Source organism: Sminthopsis crassicaudata, chromosome 1 (assembly GCF_048593235.1).
Source record: "Sminthopsis crassicaudata isolate SCR6 chromosome 1, ASM4859323v1, whole genome shotgun sequence".
In the NCBI taxonomy this organism is placed as follows: Eukaryota; Metazoa; Chordata; class Mammalia; order Dasyuromorphia; family Dasyuridae; genus Sminthopsis; species Sminthopsis crassicaudata.
The window spans coordinates 697434728-697462241 of NC_133617.1; the positions used below are offsets into that span (position 1 = coordinate 697434728).

The 27514-nt window shown below is 40.9% G+C and overlaps 1 protein-coding gene across 6 annotated transcripts in view; it reads left to right on the forward strand.

Moving 5' to 3' along the window:
- Window positions 1–26598, forward strand: part of MGLL (monoglyceride lipase) — a 179891-nt gene extending 153293 nt beyond the window's left edge. For 3 of the 6 annotated variants that reach the window (XM_074283763.1, XM_074283765.1, XM_074283764.1), the window contains 3 exons: window positions 6086–6175; window positions 22859–23074; window positions 25513–26598. In XM_074283763.1, coding sequence (XP_074139864.1) covers window positions 6086–6175; window positions 22859–23074; window positions 25513–25638 — 432 coding nt within the window. In that variant the 3' untranslated portion in view covers window positions 25639–26598. Of the gene's footprint in view, window positions 1–2371; window positions 2450–6085; window positions 6176–22858; window positions 23134–25472 lie in introns of all 6 variants that reach the window. The other 3 variants (XM_074283768.1, XM_074283762.1, XM_074283766.1) reach the window with 2 other exon arrangements.
- Window positions 26599–27514: the final 916 nt, after the last annotated feature.

Here is a 27514-nt window from a genome sequence, read left to right on the forward strand (position 1 = left end):
CCCTTATCTCTGTGTCATCTTTCCCATTGGGCCAGAGCAGTCTAGGTATTCTCTGTGAAAGCTGGAAAATAGACTTCCAAAATTTGTTCCTTTATACCTTGCATGACCTCAACTAGCACTCTACTGATAGATTGAACCAAAGGCTTATTTGATAAAGCAAGTTCTCCTGAAGGTCCCCATAAAAACAGCATCCATGTATCATCCATGTGGCAGATCCCACACATCTCATTTTACCCCATTTTGCTCATGTTTATCCCATCCATTTTCTTTCATCTCTGGTTAGTCTCCCTTTCACTCCATCTAGAACAGTTAGTTTCTCTACTGAGATCTGTGCCTCTGATTGGCCTTCACCCAAGAGCCTTGCCAATCTCTGGTGCTCTTCCAGTGAATTTGGACATAGTAATCTTGGAAGGCCCGCTATGACCATGACCTTTCATCTTTGGCAGCCTCTTTGTGCCACTGATTGAGACATATGAAATTTAATTTTACTTTTAACCTTCATGAGTCTGTTTTATAACTTAGAATCCATTTTTCCAGACTTTGAGGGTCATTTGAATATGATTTTGCTAAGAATATATCCTTCTCAGTCAAGATTTGGATATAGTTTTCACAGTTCTTCTCTATGAATATTGTTCTTTTCTTCAACTTGGTTCTCCAGGAAATTTAGCTGGATACTTTTTCTAGAATAAGCCTGTCCTGAGGTCTTACATATTTGATGGATAAATGTTATTTTTGAGTACAGGGTATACTTTTACTTCTCATGTAACTTGACTATCTGGTGATCCATTCCATTCGAGAAGAATACCAATGAAAAGGTCACTGGACTCAGGAGATGTGTATTCTAATAATGACCCTGCCATTGATTGGTTATATGATCCTAAGAAAATCTCTGAGCCTCAATTTCCTCATCTATTAAATGAGGGGGTATGGCCAGATGATTCTGAAGGAGTTCTGACATTCTCCATTCAAAGGTCTCCTTCTACCACTAACTCTGCATATTCTGAAATCCTTCCCACTCAGGTACTCTGTTCTGTAATCTCATTCAATCTCTTTATGGTCTAAAATGTATGATCTTCCAACTGTCTTGTATTCTAAAATTCTGTGTTAATATTCCTTTCAGCTCTGACATTCTATCATAGAATCACAAAGTTGTAAGAAATCCCCTAGGTGACCTCACCCAATCTGCATCTCTATTCTGTCCTGCATGAAGACTCTAATTAGGGAGAACCCTCTACTTCCCCCAAGGTAGTCTGATCTACTTTGGAATGTTTCTAATTGTTAGGAGATTTTTTGCTTTTCCTTTCATCTAGACTAAATTTACCTCTTTACAACTTTCTATCCTCTGGGACCAAGCAGAGAACAGATTTCATTTCTTATTTATAGGGCGGCTCTTCAAATATTTGAAAGGCATCTACCATGTCCTATGTCTCTCCCATGTGTTCTCAAGACTTTCTGGGTCTGAAAGGTCAATTCTTTGAATATCTAGAATTCAATCTCTCTCCCTGGGACTGTTTCCTTGATGGAATAAAATCATCTGTAAGGCCTCTTCCAATTCTGAAATATGGTGACTGTTATCTAATAAAGCAGGTTACATGCTACTATGACTGTTGAAGACTACCAGATCCTCTGAGATTTCTAAATTCTGAAATTCCTATAATTACTTTTGTTGCTTGTCCATTTATTCCTATCCAATCCATTTAGAATTATTGTTATTGTAATTACCTTTCCTCGTGTCAAGCCTTTTGCCATCAGAGATTTTAAAATGATCTTAGGGAGCTATTAAAATTTTGGATCAATAGGCTTTTTGAATGACTACAGTGCCTGGAGTGGCAGGAGCTTCACTGATATCAGGAACAAGTTAGAATGCCACTGAATCATTATTCCAGTACTCATTTTCTAAAACATGTATAAGGGCTCCCTGCAATGCTGGAGTTTTTCACTAATCAGAAGGCTGAATTAGTTTATTCAGTCACAAGTTCTCTGGTTTGTGGAAATTTGTTTCTTCTTTCATGGATGACGGTCCTTTTATGAACAAATTGGAAGGAAAAAACATTTATATTCTTCTGGATATGACCTCATTGGGCATAATGATATAAGTCCAGCTTTTCCCCACGAAGCTGCTGCTTTAAATACTCTCAGCATTTTCATTATCATTTCTGATATCATCTACATTATTAATAGGCAGAGAAAATCAATGCTAGAAATGAACAGATATAATCAAGAAGATTTGTAGCCTGCCTTGTTATTTCTCTGTATTAGACACTTACTGGCTTTTTGGATAGATTCTCTTCTCAAGGAGATAGTTACCTATCCATGGTGCTGGCCACTTGCTGAACTTAGCTTTTTTGGGATTTTTCCACTACTATTCCAGGAATCATTGTACGACTTGAAAGGAATATTGCACTCAGCCACAGCCAAAGCAGCTCATTGGAGTCCATTCATTATTTGGGTGAGCTTCACCACCACAACCAACGTTCTACCATCCTCTTCTCTTTCTCTCTTCCTTCTTCTTTAAATCTGCTGCTGAGACTCTGGGGGAACAGCTGTTGAATTGGGAACTAATGATTTGAGAGAAGCAGCAGCAAAGGCCACTGAGATCACTGCAGCTGCATCTGATTACAATTCACTTCATTGTTGAAGGTGTCCATTTCTTCTCCTACCTCTTGGTATCCTGTCTCACTGCTCTCCTCGGCTCTCGGGACCTTTAGCCCCTTCCTTGGTGTCTTTTCTCATTTTGTAGCTCCTAGCATCTTCTACTCTTTCTGCTTAAATGTCCCTTCCCTTTACTTGCAGCCATTTTCTTTCAATCCAAAATGTGATGATAATGAAACAGATAAAACATGATGAGAATAAAAATCTTAAATAGTGAGAAAAAGTAGCGGAGGGGGGTGCTGTTTGCATTTGACAAAAACATTGTTGCTCTAAGGTTAAGTTCTCCCTCTGAAAACTTGAGTTCTTTTGAGAGTAAGTACTATCTCTTATTATCATGCAGGAGCAGGCGACACAGTTGATAGAATTGGAGTTAGGAAGATCTGAGTTCAAATCCAGCCTGAGAGACTTAATAGCTATGTGACACTGTCCAAGTCTGTCTACCTCAGTTTCCTCACTTGTAAAATGGGGGTCATAATAGCTTATCTCCCAAATGAGAAAATATTTGTATAGCATGATTCCTGACACAGAGTAGGAACTTAATAAATGCTTTTCTCCTTCCTTCTCCCTTATTTCATATGGAATGTGAAATGTGCAGTCCAGTGCCCTTCCTGGAGAGACCCATAAAAAATACTGTAACTTCTTCATTCACATTGCAGTCTGGAGGGATGCTAGCTCTCATATACATATATAATTGTGTGTGCAGTTCTTGTTGCTATGACACCAGCATTTCCACCAGCCTTTACCTCTAAAAGCTGTGGTTGTAAGTTCCACTCCTATGACCTCATTCTTGAGGAAGCAGCCCCGAATCCTTTCAGCAGCTCCCTCACCCCCAGGAATTAGCTCACACCAGCCACTTTAGGAGGAGAGAAAATGACTTACTTTATGTGTCTTTTTCAAAAGATATAGTACTTAAATGGATTCAGTGACCCATCCACCCTCTTCCTGCAGTACTACGAGTGATGCATTATCATAATTATCCCTTCTGTTTGTGCTCAAGAAAGTAATGGACCATTGAAAGCAGATCTAGTCAGAGCATTCACAAGGAGCTTGAAATGTCCCACCTAGCAGTGGGGTTGTTCAGTACCTAATAAATCTTGTGTTGATGAGGATTCATACATCCTTATCATAAGAGATGGATTATTAAATTTGCTATAATAAAGAATTAAGGTAGTAGTTTTCTTAAAGAAATTAGCTTCTTTTTTCCTATTCTATAAAGATCTCTTCTTAAAAAAAAATCCTGTGGTTAAGAGACTTTGCTGTTTTCAATTTTCCCTTCACATACAATAAGAGAAAGACAAGGGAGTAAGTCATTTTCATGAGAATGGAAATGTTTTTCTAGCCATCATCCACCTATCCCTGCCCTTTTTTTCCATTTACTCTCACAAACCAGCTGGAGTTTGGTGTGGGCAATTTTGCTTCTGAACCTTAGCAGAAACCAATCATCGCTTTAAGATTTGTTTTCATTATCATCTTTGTCCTCTCGTGTATATTTACTATCCTTTGGGAAGAAGACATTGTACTTTGGCACTTTGCTTTACTAAATGTTTTGGTTTTAAAAAAGGAACAGTTGGAAATCTTTCACGTTTAGGTACAAGGATATAGGTAAGTATGTATTTCCATAAAAATATTACCCAGTGTCTGTGTGCTCAGAATCCAAAGGAAATCAGGTGGTGGTAAAAAAAAAAAAATGTCACATCATAAAGTCTTAATTCTACTTTCTTTTATTGGTTGATGGGGACTGATGGCTTGAGGCATAAGTGGGGTGTGAGATGCAGGAGTAAGGATGAGAGAGATCTCCAATTCCAGCCACCAAGCTGACGTTCCAACAAGAAACAGAGCTGGGCAGAGACCCGTGTGTCCTGCTTCCAAGGCCAGTGTGTTGTCCCGTAAATCACAATGTCTTTCATGAATAAATATACAGGCCCATTTCAAGCAGAAAATATTGGAAATAGATTCAAATTCCGTCCATGAATAATTTTTTGATTTCTCCCTAGGTGCCTCCAGGGATTCCTGATTGGGGAAAGGTTCCCTTGCTTAGTAAGGACAGAGGGTTGCCTCCAGGAAGGGGAGTGGGGGTGCAATGACATTTGCAAAGGATTTCATTGCTCACCCTTCATTCCCCTCCTTTAGAGCTGTTCTAATTTCAGCAAAGCAGCTTCTTCTCCAGCTCACTTTTGAAATAGCACCTTTTATACCCAAGAGACTAGAGAGCTAAACACAATCTCTGTCAGAAATTTTGAACAAAATTGATCTAGAGATAGGGTGCTTTTTCACCCTCCTAAAATGAGGTGATGAAAAAGGAAAAAAAACAACAGTGAGGTGTTTATCTTCTCTAAGTGGGATCATAGTGCATAGAGACTCCTCATCCTGAGTTCAAATCTGACCTCAGACACATACTAGCTGTGTGACCCTGAACAAGTCACTTAACCTTGTTTGCCTCAGTTTCCTCATCTGTAAATAAGTTGGAGAAGGAAACTGCAAACTAATGTCTTTGCTGAGAAAACCTCAAATGGGGTCACAAAGAGTCAGAAATGACTGAAGAATAACATCATTACCATCTGATTAAAAGAACACTGTTCTAAGATCAGAGATGCTCAGACCAGATGTAATTTAGATGAAGGACTTGGCAGAAAGAGCATGGGACTGAATGGAAATTCAACGTGTGCTAAGGGCTTCTTTATTGTGAGCCCCAGTTTCTCATGAGTAAAATGAAGATAATTATTGGAGGCATCCAGGGAGTGATGAGAAAAGTATAGGACTTCTCTCTCTCTCTCTCTCTCTCTCTCTCTCTCTCTCTCTCTCTCTCTCTCTCTCTCTCTCTCTCTCTCTCTCTAAAGCTTGGTTTCTTCATTTATAAAATGAGGTGGTGATTCGATTAGGTGATTTTTGCAGTCCCTTTCAAAAGGTTCTAATAGTTTTTGGGGTATCTGATTCTAAGTGGTCTTGGATGACCGTTAGCCAATCAATTCCTCAAATCAAGGTCAAATACCTTCTGCTATTTGCGGCCAGGCCTGGGAATTGATTCTCATAAAGAATACAGTCAAAGTCAAAGGAACCAGGCCTGGTTGTAGAATCACTGAATGACTGTGGGAAGGGCAACCACGGAAAATAAATTTAGCAAGGAGCTGGTGTGTGTGTGTGTGTGTGTGTGTGTGTGTGTGTGTGTGTGTGACTGCAGCAAGTCAGGCAAAAACTTCTCCTCAGCTCACCCACAATGGCCAAGAGCCAAAGCTGGTTCGCAGCTGTGTGAATTAGAACGCGCCAAGCCCTCGAGAACATTGCTTGCAGAGTGCTCAATCTCAGGACGTGAACCTGGCAGATGTTCAGCTTTGGTGGCATTTTCCACAATTTACTGTAAACTGTCATTCTGGAGATGTTTGTTCCTGCCACAATCCCACCATTTCCTCACCCCAATTTATTTCTTCCTGCCTAGGTCCTCGCTGCGAAAGTTCTCAACCTTGTTCTCCCCAACCTGTCCCTGGGGTCCATCGACTCCAATGTGATTTCCCGAAATAAGACCGAGGTGAGTTTCTTTGGGAATTTTTAATGAGGATGTCTTGTTGGTTATTAATAATGATAATAGATTAGGGTGGACTATCACTCATCTACCCCTGACTTGTTAATTGACTCTATGAATCAATCTTTATTTGTTTATTGCTTGCCATGTGCCAGGAACATTGCAAAGTGCTGAGTACGAAGAAAAAGGAAAAATGCTCTCAAAGAGCTTATCTAGGTAGCTATGAGATGCCTAATGTCAGAAAGACTCAAGTTCAAATTCAGTCTCCAGCACATTCTAGTTTTATGACTTTCAATTTCCTCATCTATTTCAGTTATTTCTTTACCAGCCTGGGGCTGTTCATAATAATAGCCCTTCCTTGGATGAAAAAAATCTCTATTAAAGTCAATTAGTTTAGGAGTAGCACTGATAGTGCCACAAAGACAAAAGCTCTTACCTTTGGGGAGGAAGCATCCAGGTGTAGACTACAGAGTGTTTATTTTTGCACCTTTAAAAAATTGGCTAAGATAGAAAGAAGAAAATGAAAGAGCTGTAGTAGTTTTACCTTAAGAGGCTTGATATCTGAATTTTACCTCCCTGTAATAATTATGTTAAATGACACTAGGTGGCACCATATTGCACAGATTGCTGGACCTGAATTCAGGAAGATTCATCTTCCTGAGTTCAAATCTGGCCTCAGACACTTACTAGCTGTGTGACTCTGGGCAAGTCCCTTAATCCTATTTATTCAGTTTTCCCATCTGTAAAATGAGCTGGAAAAGGAAATGATGGGCCACTCCAGGATTATTGCCAAAAAATCCCCAAATGGGATCATGAAGAGAAGGGACACAACTGAAAAATGACTGAACAGCAACAACAATATCAAGTGAAATGAAATCCAGAGCCTCATGAGGCAAGCTAGAGTGGCAATGTGGTATAGTGGGAAGACTATCATCATATATAGAAGATTAGTCACCTAATAATCTCTTCATTTGAAAGATGAGGAAACTGAGTCCCAGAGGGAGGAAAATTCATGAAGATTCAAGTTTAAGTGCATGAATTCTTAGCTCCTTGGGATTTTAAGTTGAAGGGGCCTTCAGTTACTAGAAGATTATGGATGTAGAAGGGGAAGTTCACCTGGGACAGAATTAAAACTGACTTTCTCTCCAAATTCAGCAATCCTTCACCAATTCTAACTCACAAGATTGCTTCAGGCAAAGAACTTTGTAAAGCTTCAAAAAGCACTTTCAAAATCTGGATGATGATGAGGAGGAGGAGGAGGAGGATGATAAAAGTAAAATTACAGTATTAGTGTGATAGGCAGGTCCTGCCATCCCTCCATCCATCCCTCTTTCTCTCCTTGCTACTGCTTCCTACTCCATTGGCCAGTTAAGTGATATCATTAGTTCAGAGGATCTAATGAATCCCCCAGTTGTGAATGTACATGAAAGCCATGCCTGAGTAAGATTAGAAGCAAGCCTGACCCAGAGCTCTCTTTGTTTAGTATATTCTTCTTCATTGCCTTAGATGTGAACCAGTAGGCTGTAAAGTTTGTGTCTCCCTTGAACACTCTCCCATTAACTTTGAAGTAAACAAAGCCAGAAAAAAGGAATATATTCCAGGAAAAGTCTTACCATCAGGGCTTTTAGTCTAAATACCAGGTCACGTTATGGCTCATTCAAGTAAGATCTTTAAGATCTCATTATTATTTCCATGAACAAACTTCTCAACTATAGACAGGCATTTCCCAGACCATAGAAATAGCAAGTGGAAGACATGTTTCTCCAACTCACCTGCTGCAACAAAGCAAGAGTCTCAAGCAGGATATGAGGACATTTCAAAGAGGAGAAAGATGTTTAGAAATCTGTCTGTTTGTAACCAGATTTTGCTTTGTCATTTGAATGTCAGAAGGGGGATCTTTTGGGAAGTCTGTGGCAAGCTACCTTGCAACAGACCCAAGGAGTCCAACCAAGTGGGGTGATCTTTCTTGCTCTCGTAGCTGCCAACTCAAAGAGGTTGCCTTGCATGGAGCTCAGCGAAAACCTTGGCAGGGGTATTTGTGGGTCTCCAGAACTGTTGAAGGGGCAGTTTGGAGATGCAGTGAATAGATTGTATAGCCGGAGTCAGGAAGAGTTATCTTCTGGAGTTCAAATCTGGTTTCAGATACTTACTAGCTGTGTGACCTTGCACAAATCACTTTAACCTCTTTGCCTCAGTTTTCTCATCTGTAAAAATGAGCTGGAGAAGGAAATGACAAAACATTCAAGTATCTTTTTCAAGAAAGCCCCAAATGGAGTCACAAAGAATTAGATGTGAGTCAGCATCAATAATAAGCATTAAAAGTGGGTGAGAATCAAAATAGTGGTCCAGAGAATAACCTAGTCTGTCTGTTTATACCATTTGTCTACATGATCATTTAAAAATCAGACTCTATATTTAAGGTGTGAGATATGACCCTAAGTAAGCATTCACCTCTATGGGCTTCAGTTTCCTGATCTATAAAATGTAAAGTTTGGACCAGATGAACTGTCAAGTCCCTTCTAACATTCTGTGTTCTAAGATCCTTTATAGCTCTAATGTTCTGTGTTCCAAAGTTCCTTCAAGCCTGATAACATTTTATGTCCTAAAGTTCCCTTTTGTACAGGTATTTGTACTCCCAGCTTTGACATTTCATAAAATGCAGGAAAGATAGATTAGAATATTGGATTGTGGGGCAGCTAGGTGGCGCAGTGGATAGAGCGCCAGCCTTGAATTCAGGAGGACCCGAGTTCAAATCTGGTCTCAGACGCTTCCTAGCTGTGTGACCCTGGGCAAGTCACTTAACCCCAGCCTCAGGAAAATAAATAAATAAATAAATTTAAGAAAAAAAAAAAAAGAATATTGGATTGAGCATTCTGTTTGCAGAGATATTCTTCAGAATTCACCTTATTTCTCATCATAAATCTCATAAACACCCATCATGTACAAGGCTATTGATCTGGGTGTATATATATATATATATATATATATATATATATATATATATATATATATATATATATGTAAATACAATTATATATATAAATACCCATCAGTTCCTGCTCTCAGGAAGCTTACAGACTACTGAATGGAATGAATGGAATAACCCAATGGATGACCCAATTCTTCCCTCTGGGAACCCATGAGATTGTATGGGTGCCCTTGGTCAACTTTATTGGAGGAGGAGTGCTTTTGAACGAGACTGCCTCTTCCCTCCCCTCCCCCCAAGCAATCAATATATGTCCAAGTGCTGTAAGTCAGATCCACTGACTTTATTTTGGTTTGTTTCAATGTTGAAATATTTTTAGCTGAGACTTTCAACTCTCTGGTGGCAGTTATGATAAGACAGTTTCTGAGTGCATAGTGTCCTAGGGACATCCATTATTTACATGTCAAATATATTCCTTTTCCAGAACCAACTTTCTGCCCTCTATAAATATCTTTGGGATGCCCTCCAAGAGCATTCTTGCTAGTTTATAATCATGACAGGCAGGCCATATGGTGAGTTATATGCATACAAGCCGCAGTTATAAGTTAATAACTTTTGCTTACTTTGTTTTCCATCTAGAATTTTCCCCTCCCTCCTTCTGGCCCCAGTAAAAAAGAACAAGTATCCCCATCACCTTAACATGATCTGGAACCAGTTTCCAGCCATACATAACAGGTCTTTCTCCATTATTCCCCAAAGACAATCCACAAGGTGCTTCCCAAAGACCCAGGTTCAGGCCCTCTTGGTCACTGGCCAGTGTCTTCAGAAAGACTTTGGCTGTGGATACGAAAGATGGGAAATAATGAAAACCTCTAATTAAGCCATCCAGCAGCTAATGCTAACCCCTTTCCTCCTACACAGCCTTCTGCAGAGACTCCCTCCTTGCAAGGATCATTACTTTTCTAATAAAAACTGTTTTCTTAGCTGTTTTGAGCTTATGAACATCCATCATTCATATTTTATAATCCACACAAAAGACTTTTCTGTTTGCTGCAGCTAAAAATTCCTTGTTGCTTAAAAAAAAAAATAAAAACCACAACCCGAAGCCTATTAGAACATCTCTCCTCATGTGCTGCATTGTACGGAGGTGGCTGAATGGGGGCTGGGGGGGGGGGGGAAAAGAGGAAGGCAGCTCATGTGAATTGAGTTCCTTTATATTACTCCACGGGAATAGAGTGTCTGCCTGTGGAATCACCTGCCCCGTTTTGATGTTTTTCCCCCCACTGCTCTTCCCTTATTGACTTTAACAAAAATTGATAGAACCCATTCTTGAGTTCGGCTGCTCCCTGAACCCCACAAACTGATGTGCTCCTAAGCAAGGGATAGATCAGGCTGGATAATAGTGATAGCTTCCATTTATTCAGTGCCTTATGGTTTGAAAAGCTCTTTGCATACATAACCTAATAATAACAGCTAGCATTTACATAGCTCTTTAAAGTTTATAAAGCATTTTTACAAATATTATCTCATTTGATCCTCACAATAACTTGGGGAGGTAGGTGCTATAATAATAGGGAGCTATTATTTTCAGCCCCATTTCACAGATGAGGAAATAAAGTCAGGCAAAGCTTGACCTTAGCCCCAAAGGAAATACATTGAAAATAAAGAATGGCATCCTGGGGGGTGGGGGTAGCTAGGTGGTGCAGTGTTTAGAGCACCAGCCCTGAAGTCAGGAAGACCTGAGTTCAAATCTGGCCTCGGATATCTAGAACACTTCCAGCTGCTTGATCCTGGGCTAGTCACTTAACTCCAATTGCATCAGCCAAAAAAAAAAAAATGGCATCCTGGCAATCATAAGCTATAGATTTGGCATCCTGGGATTTAGAAACGACCAGTTGAGTATTTGACATAGTTTTAAAATGTGTTTGACTCTAGAAGAATGGGTTGGTTTAGAATATTAAACTGGAAGGAATCTGTGTCCTGAGATGGTCACATGGAACATGGAATGCCATCTCCAATGCCTGAAATGCATTCTTTCCTAACTTATACTTCATAGAATCCCTAGCTTCCCTCAATCAGTTCCAATACAACCACTAAAAAAAGCCTGTCCTGATGGGTTCCTAATACTCTTCCCCTCAAAATTAATTTGTATTTTATATTTAATTTCTTAAATTACATGATATTCCCCAGCATCATGGATGAAAACTCTCTAAAGGAACTGAATATTAAATTTTTGCTTTTGTAGCTACAGTATGTGCCTAATAAATGCTCATTGGATGGAATGGAATAACAGATTTGGAAGGAGCCTTAGAACATAAAATGCAAGAACTGGAAAGGACCCTAGAACACAGAATTTTAGGGCTAAAAAAGACTACAGAGGTCATTTAAATTAACCTTCTCATTTTAGAGATAAGGAAACTGATTTCTAAAAGGGGGAAATGGTTTATGGTGTTTGGCCAGGAACAAAGACTTAGGGGACTGCATGATAGCTGTCTTAAAAGAATTAGAGAACAATGTAAAAGGTCAGAACTAGAATTAATCAGTAGCTCTTACAGATCAAATTTTGACTCAGTGTAAGACAGTTCTCTTTAACAATTTTTGTTGTTTAATTGCTTCAGTCATGTCTCTCTGTGACCCAATTTGGGGTTTTCTTGGCAAAGATATTGGAATGGTTTGCCATTTCCTTCTCATTTTATGGATGAGGAAACTAAGTCAAACAGGGTTAAGTGATTTGCCCAGGGTCACACAGCTAGTCTGAGATCAGCTTTGGACTTAGAAAGCTTCCTTACTCCAGGCCCAGAACTCTATCCACTGAACCAGCTAGCCATCCATAATGATTACAGTGACCCAATAATGAAAAAGGCTACCTTATGAATAATGACCTCCCCATCACTAGAAATATTCAAGCCCAGACCAGATTCTGTCAGGAATGTTGCAGAGTGGAATTGTGTGGGAAGGGAGTTTGGATTTGATAATCTTTAGGATTCTTCTGAGAAAAAGTGAAAAGACACAATGATGTCATAGAGGCTGACTTCTAAGTTAGAATGACCCCAGTTCAAGATCTGTCTCCAAAACATGCTGTCTGTGTGACCCTGGGCAAGCCATTTAATTTATCAATTTCCCAGATATCTCTTTAAGATGATAAATTGTACAATGGATGTTCTGCATTAGTAAAGGAAATTTCCTCACTGAGAACTCTGTATGAAAGCATAGGTTTGGGGGGAGGGGAGAAGGGATGACAGTGTGAGGAAAAACATTGGCTTTTCAGTTAGAGAACCTGGGTTCAAATCCTAAATCTTGGGGAAAATCATTTAACCCTTCCAAGGATCTTCTTTTAAATGATAGGGGAATAGGGGCAGCTAGGTGGCACAGTGGATAGAGCACCAGCCCTGAATTCAGGAAGACCCAAGTTCAAATCTGATCTCAGACACTTAACACTTCCTAGCTGTGTGACCCTGGGCAAGTCACTTAACCCCAGCCTCAGAAAAAGGAAAAAAAAAGACTATATAATAAAATAATCATTCCTAATATCTCTTCCAAATCTAAATCTACATCCTTCCAACTATAAGATCTGTGTCTATGGGCCAGACAAATCTCAACAGTCCCTTTCTAGCAGAATATTTTGAGAATATTTTGCTAAATCTTGATGCCTTCTAGTAAATGTAAGATTATCTAGTAGTTTTAACCTTGATCTTCAAAAAATGATGTTTTGCAATAATAAATGATGATAATTTTTATTATATTATTGTAAATAATATAATATTATATCATATTATGTATATATTGATATGATAAATGATATATGTTATATCATATTATAAGTGTTTGATTAGTTTTTCTTTAAGATCAAGCCCTCAGTTTAGGTTAGTCCTGTCTAATTTTCTACCAACAATTATAATATTTCATCAACAGCTATCCTTCCCTCAAATTGTAGCATTCTTTAGGACAGAATCCCTTGTTCATAATGAATGTTTCTTTCACCAAAGATCATGGAATGAAGTGGTAAAAACCTTGTTTGGAATCCCCAATCTGCTGCTTTCTGCCTGTGTGACCCTGAGCCATTCACTTAACCCTGCCAGGTCTCAGTTTCCTTACATATACAAATAGAAGATTGGACTAGATGGCTCTAGCTCTAAATTCTATGATCCAATGTCCAAAGATTATGGTCACTAGCTGCCACTGGCATTGGGATGTTCTGATTTGACTAAGAGAGTGGAGTAGGAAGTTACCTTATTCCATATCTGGCTGGGGATTGGACTCTGTCTGGAAGCCATTCCCTTGTGCAGAGATCTTTCTTTACTATAATGTTTTCTTTGCAGACAAAGTAGAGGGGACTTTCTTAAGTATTAAGACAGTTCCTCAGGCAATAAGCAAGCTCAGCCCCCGAGAATACTCTCATCCAGCACTCCCAGAAACAACCAAGACTCTTTTGACATGAATATGGAGAGGTAATTTTCTGCAAAACCCATGTCATTATTATATTTCACAAAATTTGCCTGGGTACAATGTTTAATTTTTTTTTTAGTTCTTGTCTCTTGTACACCAGAGAGGGAAGACAGACTCACCAACATGAAAAATGTAAAGCAACCTTTAATAAGACTGGGCTGTCTGCCAATATACCACCTAGAGCTGAGTACTCCAGAGAATACAGAATACAGAGAGTTCTGCTGATACCCATGTGGGCTTGTCAAGCCAGCTTCATCAAGTAGAAGCATAGAATGTTAGGGCTTAGAAGGACTCTAGAACATGAAAAGTTAGAGCTGGGAGAAGACCTTAGAACATTGCGTGTTGGAATTGGGAGGGGCCTTGAACATGGGATGTCAGAGTCAGAAGAAATCTTAGAACTGAGATTATAAGTAGAAGAAAACTTTGAAAATAGGTCAGAGCTAGAAGAAATGTAAGATATGGTAGGGGCCTTAAAATACGGAATGCCTCAGATGAAGGAGAATCTTTATTATTATTATTATAACTTTTTATTAACAGAACATATGCATGGGTAATTTTTCAACATTGGCCCTTGTAAAAACTTCTATTCCAAATTTTCCCCTCCTTCCTCCTCTCCCCTCCCCTAGATGGCAGGCAGTCCAATATATGTTAAATATGTTAAAATACATGATAAATCCAATATATGTATACATATTTATACAGTTAGATGAAGGAGAGTCTTAAAACATAAAATGTTATAATAGTAAATGAACTTAGATCATAGACTGTAAGAACTGGCAAGGACCTTAGAGAATTTCAAGATTAGAAGACTGTCACATGAACTGGAAGAATTGGGAAGATCCTAAAAACATAAAATCTTATAGGTGGACTTGAAGATCTTTTAGTCCAACCCCATCATTTAGAACAGAATGTCGTAACCGAGATCCAAAAAGGGACAGTGGATTGGCCATTATTGCCCAAATGGGTAACTCAGGGCAACCCAAACTTCATTGGATTGAGTTTTCATTCAGTGCTTTCTCCATTATACCAGGGGACCTCATGCTCCACAAATCTTTCATATAGTTATTTATGCAATACTACCCATCAACACCCTACTGCAAACAAGTTTTATATTTTTATTTCCCATTCAATGAAAAATCATAAGATCATAGACTAGAGAACCTAAAAGATCATTGGCAGTTGGTGAAGCTGTGAATAGAGTCCTGGATCTGAAGTCAGAAGGGTCTGATTTCAAATCCAGTCTCAGACTCTTGCTAGCTATGTGACCCCTAGACATGGCTAACAAGTGTCTGAGAGTAGATGTGACTAAATCACTTAATCACATCCTGCCTCAGTTTCCTCCTGTGTAAAATGTAGATAATACCACCTCCTTCCTAAGGTAGTTATAAAAATCAAATGAGATGACAATATATAGTGCTTTGCAAACCTTGCAGACTCAAAATAAGTTATGTATATTCTAATTACGATTATGGTCTCCCACCCCGATATTTCAGAAGAGGAAACAGGTTCAGTGAAAGGAACTGAAAATTCACACTGCAACACACTATTACTATTCTTACCTATCCTGTAGGTGGGTGCTCTATTTCTCTCAGACCATTAAAATCTAAGGAAAATGGATCTCAGTTTTCTCTTTTAATTTAATTAATTTAATTTAATTTTCTCTTTAATTTAAATTAAATTTAATTTTCTCTCCTAATTTAAAAATCTAATTTTTAGTTTTTGGATCAGAGCTACAATTTCACAGGTGTTGGGTGATCCCAATGAGTACTTCCCTCTATTGTCACTTCCTCTGCATCTTATGCTTTTGGAGTTGTCGTGGGACATTGACTTATCCAGGATCACCCAGTCAGTGTGTATGTCAGAGATGGAATTTGGACTCAGGTGTTTCTGGCTTAAGCTGTTAAGTTTTGGGGATAAGCCTTTATAGAATCACAAGTTACAAAACAAGCCTTGATTTATTGTTCTGCTGATCCTGATGGGAAAAAATGTTAATGATGCAGATTACATTTAAAAGTGTGTCCCTTACTTTTCAGAGAGCTGGTTATTAAACATTTACCAACATGCTCTGGTCTAAGGCCAGCTCTCTTATTCACTATACTATACCTTATTGTAAAATTAAGATGGGGAAAGTAAAGTTCTAAGGTTTGACAGCAGGGACAATGCTTTATTCAGTCAAGACCTTACTAAAAAATTCTAGGGTATTGACTGAAACTGTATTATTCATTTGTATTTTCTTGTTGTTCCAAGATTTCAGTCTTGTCTAATTCTCCACGACCCCATTTTGGGGTTTTCTTGGCAAACATACTAGAGGGGTTTGCCATTTCCTTCTCCAGCTCATTTTACAGATGAGTAAACTGCCCAGACTAGTGACTTCACCCAGCTAGTAAGTGTCTGAGGCCAGGTGACACTCAGAAAGATGAGTCTTCCTGACTCCAGGCCTGGAGCTCCCAATAGGCCACCAAATTGCCCTTATCATTGGTTCCTATTTAATTTATTCAAAAGTTGTTTCTCCAAAGAGATTTTATTTTTAAAATTCTCAAAACTCAGACACTGCCCACTGGCCATCTTTGAGTTCTAATTTGCCCCGACACTCCTTGCAAAAATAAAGGTTTGTTGTACTGAAAATCCCTGGGAAATAAGATCAATTCCCTGTGGTCCTTTCAGGGGCACAAAGGATTCTTTGCATCACCATATGTGATAGACAGGTCAAGCCAGCCAAGAATTGAAAGACACTTGATCTTGTTGGGGTTCAAAGAGACCCCAAAGAGGTTGGGATTCCCCCAGTGTCACACAGCATCTCAAAAGCATCTTTAGGCTCAGACCCATCTCCAAGTCAAGAGATAAAGTTTATTATAATTGTAACACCAATTACAGTGAACTAACTTTCAAAATGGAGTTAGCAAAGACCCAGGAGCAAGAAGATGAACTGAGAGGAAAAAGTTAGAGACACCCATAAACCCATTTTCTAGTTTACAGGTGGATTTGAGGAGTGGTCTGATATGCATCTCATTATAATCTCAGAAACTTTGTTATTGCTGAGCCACAGATTGTTATCTGACAATCAGCAATGTCTGTGGATTGACCAATGATTGTTATTTGACAGCCAACAATGTTTGTAGATTGACAATCAGCAATATTTGTGAAACTAGAGCATTCTCAAGGCCAGCAAACCTTAGGGTTATCATGACATTTCCCCTAGAAGCTGCACCCCATCACTGGGGCATGGCAAGAGCTCCTAACCCTTTTTACTTTCTTCCAAGCAACAGACTCTTGGGCAATGTACCCTTCTCCTCTCCTTTCACCCACAGTAGTTAAGTCCGCCTCCCATCTTCTCTTTCCTGCCCTTTCCCCCACATCTGCTGACTTCACTGCTGGCTTGGCAGGAACTCAGGCTCAAAATAGGCCATTGTCTGAAGTGGCCAGTGTGGGCTAGGACCAGAAACGGTCTGAACTGTGTCTCAGGAAGACCATAAAGCTGTTGGAACCATTAACTTAGGGAGAAGCCCTCAGCATCTTCAAGGGGATATTAAAAGCCAATCTGGTCAAAGCTCCTGAGGATATTTTAAGGAGTAGCCCTGGGACTTAGGAACTTGACCTTGGAGGGCCATCCAACCTCAAGCTCTGTAACAGGAGAACCAAATAACCTCCCATCCCAAGCCGCCCAAGCTGGGCTCAGCACTGGAGGGCCCCCAGGTGGGTAACTCGGCTCCACTCAGCTGGGACGGGGATGGCTGCCATTCTCAGTGGTGACACATTGTTTAGTTGCCCCCCAGAGCCCCTCCCCTCGGCAATTCACAAATAGCCTGGTTATTCTTGACCACCTCGCATGGAAACGAATGTGAGCTAAATCTGCTGCCCAGATTGTGACCCTGGGAGGGCCAGAGATTTCAGGCTGGAGGGGACCTTAGACGCCATCTGGTCTATCTCTTCCCCAACATGTGACCAGAGATCTAGTCTCCGCTCAGAATAGCTTCAGAAATCGGGGCCTGAATACCTCCCAAAATGCCCCATCCACTTTGGGTCAGAGGCAGCTCTGTGGCCCAGGGGACGGACCTCAGTCCCCTTCCAGCTATGTGACCTTCACTGTATTTGCCTCAGTTTCCTTCTCACTAAAATAATAGCACTTACCTCCTAGGATTCGGAAAATCAAGCCTTTCACAAACCTTAAAGTTCTCTATTATTATTGACTATTATTATTATTATGAATTCTAACAATCAGATCCAGTTGTCAGGAAGCTTATCAAGTTCAAATTTACTTCTCAACAACCTCACTCATGGTACCTGATTCTGCCCTCTGGAGCCAAGAATCAATCAGTAAACCTTTATTAAGAGCCTACTATGTGTCCTGCACTATGCTAAACACTGGGGATACAAAAAAAAAAAAAAAAAAAAAAAAAAGCTTAGTTTCTATTCTCAAAGAGCTTACAACCTAATAGGAGAGACAATATACATATATACAAAATAAGCTATACACAGGAGAAAAATGAAATAATTAAAGAGGAAAAGTACTGGATTAAGAGGAGCTGGGGAAGGCTTCCTGCAGAATGCAGGATTTTACTTGGGACTTAAAGTCCCAGAATTGGGAGATTAGTAGTTGACAGCCTTTTGGGTACCTGAAAATGGTTTTCATGCCCCTGCTAAGTCTTATTTCTTCCAGGCCAACCTCCACATGATTGCCTCCATCTACCTCTTGCCATTCTGATCCTCCTTTTCTGGATGTCCTCCAGCTCATGAAAGTCTTTCCTCCAATACAGCTCCCCAATCAATCAATAAGCATTTATTAAACTCTCCTATGGAACCATGCTAGGCACTGAAAAATTGGCCAAATTGTACATAAATGTATTCTGGTGAAACACTATGGTCAGAAGTCCTTGGTTCAAGTTCTCCTTCTGACACTAAGTATGTAGCCCCTGACAAAGCATTTAATTTCTGAGTACCCTTTATCTGTAAAAGGGGGAAAAGACTTGTACCACCTCCCTTAAGGGGCTGTGAAGAGGGTGCTTTGTGAAGTCTGAAGTGAGCTGTAATGACTGTGAACGGACAAACGGACCATCGTCTCCTTTGTTTTGGGCACGGGACTTCTGTGGATACTGCCTGAAATCCCCTTAGCTTTTGTGCCTGTTCCGTCATGCTCTTGATGTGGGTAGGACTGAGCTTGCCAACCACCGAAGCACATGCAAACCAGCTCCAGGGCAACGAGTCAGGTTCATTGTCCTTAGAATCAAGAGCTGGAAGGACTTTAGAACTGGCTCCATTTTGAAGAAATTAAAGATTAGATTTTGCTTAGGTCACACAACTAGTTAGTATCAAAATGGAGAGTGGAATCCAGGTCTCCTGCTCCCCACAACAGACTCCCTGATTCCATGCTGCCTCTAAACAGGAAGCAGGACTTTAGAATACAGCAGAGAGCTGGAAGTTATCTCAGAAGCATCTGGGCCAACCTTTTCATTTTGCAAATGAAGAAATAGAAGCTCAGGGAGCTTAAGTGATTCCCCCATGATCACACAAGTAGCAAGCTAGGAAGGGATTTTGTTTGCTCATTTGCTAAATGGCTTTTTGCTAATTGCTAATGAGAACCAAAACCTAGAGCTGGATATGAGCAGGAGTGACCTGAAAGCTTCTCCCACTGCCACCAACAAAGTCCTGCCCCTTATATCACTCCCATTCTAGTGTACTAGCTCACAGAGAGTTCCTCCTCTAGGGTCTCTTACAATTACCCTGTCCATCTTCATCTTCCCTTATGTTTATCTTGGGTAGCTAGGTGTGCCATGGTGTACAGAGCCCTAGATTTGGACACAGGAGGATTTTTCTTAATTTAAATCTAGCCTCAGACATTAAATAGCTGGGCAAGACACTTCATTATATTTGTCTCAGTTTCCTCATCTGTAAAATAGCTGGAGAGGAAAATGGCAAACCACTCCATCATCTTTGCCAAAAAAAAAAAAAAAAAAAAAAGTAAAGTCACAAAGGTCACAAAGATTCAAATACACACTAAACCACAAATATTTATTTCCCTCCATTTTCATTGTTCATAAACCTTCAGTGATTCTCTGTTGCTTATCCAAAAGTAAAACCAAAAAAGACCCCAACTATTTAGTCTGACCTTCAAGGCCTCCTATAAACCAGCTATTTTTTCTAGCCTTTTCCCCTGTCTTATTTCATATACAAATATGTAGAACCTAACCAACATGGTAGAATGGAATGAGTCAGGGGCTTTCAAGAGAGGAAATATGGATCTAAATTCTAACTCTGATTCTTCTTACCTGTATGACCTTGGACAATCACATCACTTTTCTGCAATTCAATTTCCTCATCTTTAAAATGAAGATAATATTCTACGTAGCAAGTTTTGTGCTGTTACAATGAGACTTATTGTCTCTGTTTTCTGAGCATATCTTGTATTTTCATTCCTTGTGCTTTGACTCATTCTACCTAGAGTACCTCTGACTACCCCATCTCTATCAATCAAGGTTCATGTGACTCAACTCTATTGTCACAAGTCTTCCTGTGGTTGTCCCATCCTTTCCCACCTCCACCACCACCACTAGGGATGAATTCTCCCTCCCTTGTATACTGTGATATTGTTTGTCTCCTTCCTATGGTACCTAAAACCTCCTACCTGGGTTATCCATTTTGTGTGTGTGTGTGTATTTCTTCAATACCTACCCCCAAAAGAGCCAAGATTTTATCCAAGTGGCTGCTCCCTTCTTTGATGCAGAATGTGCTTTTACACATTTGTCAAATCAAGTCAACAATCATTGATTTAGCACCTACTATGTATCAGGTACTCTGCTAAGTGCCAGGGTACAAAGAAAAGCAAAAAACCAAACAGTCCTTACTCTGGAAGGGCTCACAGTCTAGTGGAAGACATAGCATGCTAACAGTTAGGTACAAACAGGTATATATAGGATAAAAGGAGAGGTCATTTCAAAGGGAAGACCTTAAGATGAAGGGAAGGGGGAAGGCTTCTTGCAGGAAGTAGGGCTTTAGCTGAGGCTTGAGGGAAGCCAGGAAGCAGAAATAAGGATGGAGAATATTCAAGCCATGGGAGATAGATAGTGAAAATGTTTGGAGCTAGTAAACAGTGTTTTATGAAAGGATCAATAAGGTCCATGTCACTGATTTCAGGATACATGGAAGGGTGCAAGAAGAATGGAAAGATAGGAAAAGGGCAGGTAATGAAGGGCTTTAAAAGCCAAACAAAAGACTTTCTATTTGATCCAGGAAGAAAGAAGGGAACTATTGGAGTTTAGTAAATAGGGGAAAGGATGGTGGGGTGAAATGGTCAGGATGGAGTGCTTTAGGAAAATCAATTTAACAATTGAGAAGAAAAAGCACTAGAGTAAGGAGAGATCTTTGATGAAGCTTCCTGAGTTGTTGAGACAAAAAGTTTCCCATTCAGGGGCCACAGTCAATCGGGTTGGTCTTTGTACATCCAAACACACACACACACACACACACACGCAGAATTTTCTGGAAGCCTTTGGAGCTTGCTGGGACATGTCATAGTGTGTGCCCCAATGGCAAAGTCTTCAGAAACTAAGAGTCATCTCCATGTAGCACATGGCTTTTGCATAGGGAACATTACTCCCCTCCACTGCCGGATTTATGTTTGCGAGGAAGGAGGTATTTCTTATTCATTTCTGTAACCTGTAGTGCCTAACATGGAAACCTTACTAATCACAGGTAATTAATAGACATAAGTTGAAGCTGGGTCCAGTCTATTCCAATAACCATTTGTTAAATGGTTGTGAGCGAGCAAAGCACTGTGCTACAAAGGTGCAACAGAAAAGTCCCTTCCCTCAAGAAACTTCCATTCTACTGAAGGGATACAATATGAATCATATGTAAGATTTTATATATTTTCATAAGTGTGTGCATGCAAGCTGATTCTTTCTGAACTGAGCCTTGAAAGTAACCAGAGGATATAAAAGTTAGAGATGAAGGAATACATTCTAACAAAATACTAGCTAGAATTGATATAGCACCTTAAGATTTTTGCTAAGCACTTTACATAATATCTCATCAATCCCCGAAACAACCTTAGGAGGTAGGTGCTATAATTATTCCCATTTTACAGATGAGCAAATTGAGGCTGAAAGAAGCAACTTGCCCAGTGTCATATAACTAGTAAGTATCTGAGGCTGGATTTTAGCTCAGGTCCACCGAACCACTTAGTTGACCCATGGTAGATAGCTGGCCTTTCTAGCTCCAGCTTTAGATTACACATGTCTGGCAGCTAAGGGAGAAGTTTCTGTGTCAATAATCTGATAAGATACTTTCTGCCACCCCTAGATCAAAGTAGCATGTGGGATCTTCCACTCTCCCCTAAAAAACTCTTTATGGGATTCTTTTTGTAAACTATGCTCAGTGGAAACATCTTAGAATACTAACTTAAACTCATAATGCCAAAGAACATTTTAACTGGCAAGGACCTTGGAGAGATCATCCTGCTAAACCTCACAGGCTCCAGGTGCTAGAAAGGAGGACCAAACAGCAGGATCCCAGAGCAAGTTAGTGCCCAAGCTGGAACCAGCAGCCATCTCTCCTTATTTCCAGTCCTGAATGCTTTCCATAACATCACCTTGTCCTGATGGTTGGACAGATGGTTGTTTGATGCCATGGAACTGCCCACTCTGTAGCTTCCCTGGGTTCAAGCAAGAGTGTCAATATGGTTATTATTTCACAGGTATCGGCAACAACCTGGAGTTCTCTGAAAGGCTGTAGTGGAGGGATGGGGCAGAGGGAGTGAACACAGAAGGTGTGGAGATTAAAGGGGGAAAAAAGAAGAGAGAGACAGAGACAGAGACAGACAGACACAGAGACAGAGACAGACAGAAAAGAAGGGAAAGAAGGAGGAAGAGAGGGAGGGAAAGAGGGAAGGAGCAAGAAAGAAAGAAGAGAAAGAATGATTGGAAGAAAAAGGAAGAAAGAGGGGAGAAGGAATGAAAGAGAGAGGGGAAAGAAAGGAATAAAAAAGAGGGAGAAAATAAAATGAGAAAGAAAGAGAAGAGAAGAAAAAACATAAGGAGAAAGGAAGAAAGAATATATGTTGGGTGAAGATTAGAAATTTTCTTGATTGAGATGCCAGAAAGAAGATTAGTATTTATTAAGCACCTATTTTGTACCTAGCACTGCACTAAACACTTTTCAAATATTATTTCAGGGTCAAGAAGACAAAAAGTTTAGTTTGCACTGTTCGTTTTCCACCAAATCCAAGTTGCCTGCAAAGCAGGAGTTGAAGGCCATAGAAATGAAACTTATTCCAGGTGCCCCCATCAAGGGAATTCTCTCATCTTAAGCCTTTCCTCCTGCAGGTCGATTCCTACAACTCAGATCCCCTGATCTGCCGGACAGGATTAAAGGTCTGCTTTGGCATCCAGCTGCTGAACGCCGTGTCCCGGGTGGAGAGGGCCCTGCCCAGACTGACACTGCCAATTCTGCTGCTGCAGGGATCCGCCGACAAGCTGTGTGACAGCAAGGGGGCCTACGTACTAATGGAAGCTGCCAAAAGTCAGGACAAGACCCTGAAGGTAAAGCTCATCCCGGCGTCTGCGCCAGGCAGGCTCACGGACCAGCCGTGACGCTGGGTGTGAGCCCGAGGTCCCAGGCTTAAAGGGGGAAGATCTTGGAGGTCATCGAGTCCAGCTCCGGTCATTCTGTAGGGAAGTGACTTTTCTAATGTCATGGAGGCCCATGGAAGCCAAGACTTGAGCCTAGGTCCTGTGGCTCCTGTTCCAGCTTTCTCTCTAGTATAGTATATACTACATGGACCCTGGCTCAGGTCTGAGAAGATGCACAGCCCAGTGTTAGCTGAACCATAGCAGGGACGTAGTCTGAAACATGGATGCCATTGATAAAAGTGGCCAAGCTGGGGGTGGGGGCAGGCTTGGGGTGCAGGAAGTAGGGTAGGTGGATATGGAGGTAGCTGAGAGAATAAATAAACAGAGATATATGTGTATATAAATATTGTGTGTGTGTGTGTGTGTGTGTGTGTGTGTGTGTGTGTGTGTGTGTGTGTGTGTGGAAGGGAAGGAGGGAGTAAATGTATGTGTGTGTTTGTATAGAAGAGAAGGAGGGAATAAATATAGATAGATAAATATAATTATGTGTGTATAGGAGGGAAGGAGGAAATAAGTATATACTTTATAGCTACATATATGTATGTCTGTGTATGTGTGTGTGTATAGGGAAAGGAGAGGATAAATATATGTATGTATAGGGGGAAGGAGGAATATGTATAAAAATATATTCATGTGTGTGTGTGTGTGTGTGTGTGTGTGTGTGTGTGTGTGTGTGTGTATTCTTGAGGCCTCTGTTGGAGTTGCTGACAAACAAGATATTCCAAGAGCCTTGGTCTTTTGCTCATTATCTTTTCCTCTCTCTCTCTTCTATCTATCTCTGTCTCTGTATCTCTGATTCTGTCTCTTTCTCTGTCTCTCTCTCTCTACTTCTCTGTTTCTGTCTCTGTCTCTGTCTCTCTCTCTCTCTCTTTCTCCCTCCCTCTCCCTTCTTTTTCCCCTATCTCTCTCTCTCCCGGTCTTCCTTTCTCTTCCTTTCATCTCTACACCTTCTCTTTTCTTCCCTCCCCCACCACTAGTGCAGTTTTAATCCTTAACAGTTTAATAATGCACCGAGACTTTTGGAACATGCTATGTTTGGGGCAGACTTGGTTGAGGAGAGTGCAGTGTGTGGAAGGACATGGATTGGTTATGACTAAGCAAAGGACTCTAAGCTTAAGCTGAGGAGGCTGGAAGAAGCTGTTACCACATTTTTTAATCTCCAAGTTGGCTTTGGGATCCTTGTGTGTGAGCAAAAAGTCTTGGCCCACACGGCTCCCTCAGTGCCTGAAAGGAGAAATGCCCATGGGTGCCTGACACCCAGAGGAGGGTGCTGCTGGGGTCCATGCAGGGACATCCCTTTAGTGCTGCTGGTCTCCCCTGTCTCTCCCCCACTAGGTAGTTATGCATCTCTGACAGCAGTAATGTTATATTCTTCTTAAGCTGCAAACATTATTAAGATACTATGAGGCGGGCCCGTGGGAACCGTGAAGAACTTATTACTTACCCTAGAGAGGCAGAATTGCAAAGACCCCAGCAGCCCAGAGAGGCTGAGCACAAGAGCTGTAGCTGGCTGATGGGCAGTCATGGGGGTCCCAGGCTGGGAGGGGAAGGGGGCGAGGGCTTCTCCATCTTTTGGAGAAACTGGACCAAAAATTAAAACCTTGATGAACTCTGTACAAGGCAATGAGAGCCCCTACCCCAAAAAGGACCATCTAAAAGGAGAGGCTATGGAATAATAGCCTACATCTTTAGAGAAGTATACGGTAAAAACACACACACACACACACACACACACACACACACACACATATATACATGCACACACATATACAGATACATTATACATTGTGTTATATGCACATATACATATAGGTGCACTATGTGCATATGTATATGTGTCTGCATATGGATAGATTTAAAATATGATATAGAATACATGTTCACCTATAGAAACATACATATATGTATATGTACACATGTTATATGTACAGACATGTGTGTGGGTACATAGCTATTTCTAATTAATGGCCATTTTTTAGGCAATGGAGCAGAGTCTCAGAGCAGTGAGGTGGTCACACGATTTATTCTGGCTCACCAGTTCTTAAGCTTCCAAGCTGGGTGGGAGTTCAGGTGTCCTGATGGCCAGCCTGGAGCCATCTGTCCTATGCCAGGCTGCCACCTGCTAATGGTTGCCCCTTTGGTACTGCCTTTAGGAGGATCTGCTCATCTTTGTAGATTCAGGTCTCGAGGGAGCCGACTTTGTCTGCGGCGGGATGGCCCGTCACAGTTAGGGTCCTCATTGTGGTCCCCAGAATCTGTGTTGTAAACTTCATCTCAGGTGCCTCTGTGCGTCTTCTCTCTGCTCCAGCCCTGCCGGCTCTGACTATGTGTTTTTCCCTTGGTTGTAGATATATGAAGGTGCCTACCACGTCCTCCACAGAGAACTCCCCGAAGTGACGAGCTCTGTCTTCCATGAAATAAAAATGTGGTTCTCTCAAAGGATAGCTAAAGGAGGAGCCACTACCAATCCCTAAGCATTTCAGCCTGATTACCGATCACGGTCTGTGGGAAATAGGCAGAGAAAGGGGTGGAAGCTGGTTTCTTGGCTTCATCTTACCAAAATCTCAAATTGGAGGGATTCCTAGCACAATTTCCTTAAAAAAAAAAAAAAAAAAAAAAAAAAAAAAAAAAAAAGTAGACATTCCTATTATGGAATAACCCCCCTGTCAGCTATTTGAACAATTTCCCTTAAGGGGAGGGGGTGGGAAGGGAGAAACCCTTTATGGGAAAAGGGTACGGGGTGGGGAAAGAGCTATAGGCAAATCTCAAGATAGGGTCTATATGCCAATGATTATAGAAAGGAGCCCCTGTGCACCAACTCTCCTACCCACCATGTGGTTTCTCTTGGAAGCCTGGTAGTACACACAGGGAGGTGGGAGGATCCTCTCTACCTATACTGCAATAATATTTGCAGTGATTTTATAACTGACAGTTGTAGAGTTTCTCCTCCTAATACGATGTGAAGGACTCCTGTTCCTCCATGTCCCACCTCCCATTTGATGTTCAAATCGAAAATGAGTCCTTTAACCCAAGGATCCAGGTAGGAGATTTATTTGGTCATAGGATCAATATAAATCATTCCATGATCTAATTCATGGCTAATTCAGCTGGCTGGGATTTGTAGAGCCTCCTGGGTGAGGCTGATGTCCCACAGGGAAAAAAAAAACTGAACATGGGAGCACAGTAAGCTCCTTCTCAATATAATCAGGTTTTCAGGGGAAAATCAGTATGAAATATTTAAAAGGAACACAAATAATAACAGCACAAATCAATATAAGAGGAGAGAATTTTCTATCTTCCCCAAATAGACCCTTCCCCTTTCAAAGGACAGAAGCCCTGTAGTTAACAGATCTGCTATATACCTTCAAAGAGTCTGTTTAATCACTGACATTATGAAAGAAAAAAATCATATTTAATATAAAATGTTTAATATATGATTGCATATCATAAGATATATAGTATTTTGGTGGTTGGGAGAAAGCTAATTATCAGAAATCAAGGGGGTTTGAGATTACATTGCTAAAAAAAAAAAAAAGTCCATGGTGGTGATGAGTACAACCATCAAAGCCCATGACAGTTGGCCAGCAAAGCTCTTCATGGCTCTATCTTCCTTAAAGGGTGCCATTGGAATCACTTCCATCTCCTAACATGGCCCTAGCCGTCTGTGTTTGCCCCCAGCTTTGCCCCCTATCAGCCTTGGGGGAAGACAAGAGTGGGCTTTGCTGGCAGGGACTCAGAAGTGTTCTGTTGCTCTTTGGAAGATGTTCATCACTCTGAAGAAGAACAGGACCTAAGGCTCCTTTCCAGGGTCCCTCCCCCACCCATATTCCCCACCCTGGCTCTCTGGAAGAGAGCAGCTCTGTCCACAGCCATCTTCAGGTTAAGGCCCAACTGTCTCGGAGTTAGAACCAGCCTGACTTGTGGAAGATAATCATTGAAAATGGGACAGTTTAGGCGGAGAGCTGGGGATAGCAAGAGTGCTGCTTGGGTAGTCTGCCTTCAAGGAAACTAAAGCAAGTCTGAATTGTCCAGGAGATAAAATGAGAGGAAACAGGCCCTTCAGAGGCGATGTTGGTGTGCGTGATGAGCAAACCCTGAAGACAGTCTTCCTTCCTTCATCAGTTCTGCATGGAGGACACTTCTTACCCCAGGGTTTCCCATCAAGCCCTTGGTGTGCAGGGCCTTGTCCAGATCATCTCCAGTCGCTGAAAGCTGTGGGAACGTAGAAGAAAACCTGACGCAGCAGGGTTGCTGCCTGGGGAACTGCTCCCTAAATTCTATTTGGTGCCTTCAGAACACAAGGAGGGTCACCAAACATTTCCTGGAGAAGTCACCAGTACTGAGGACACA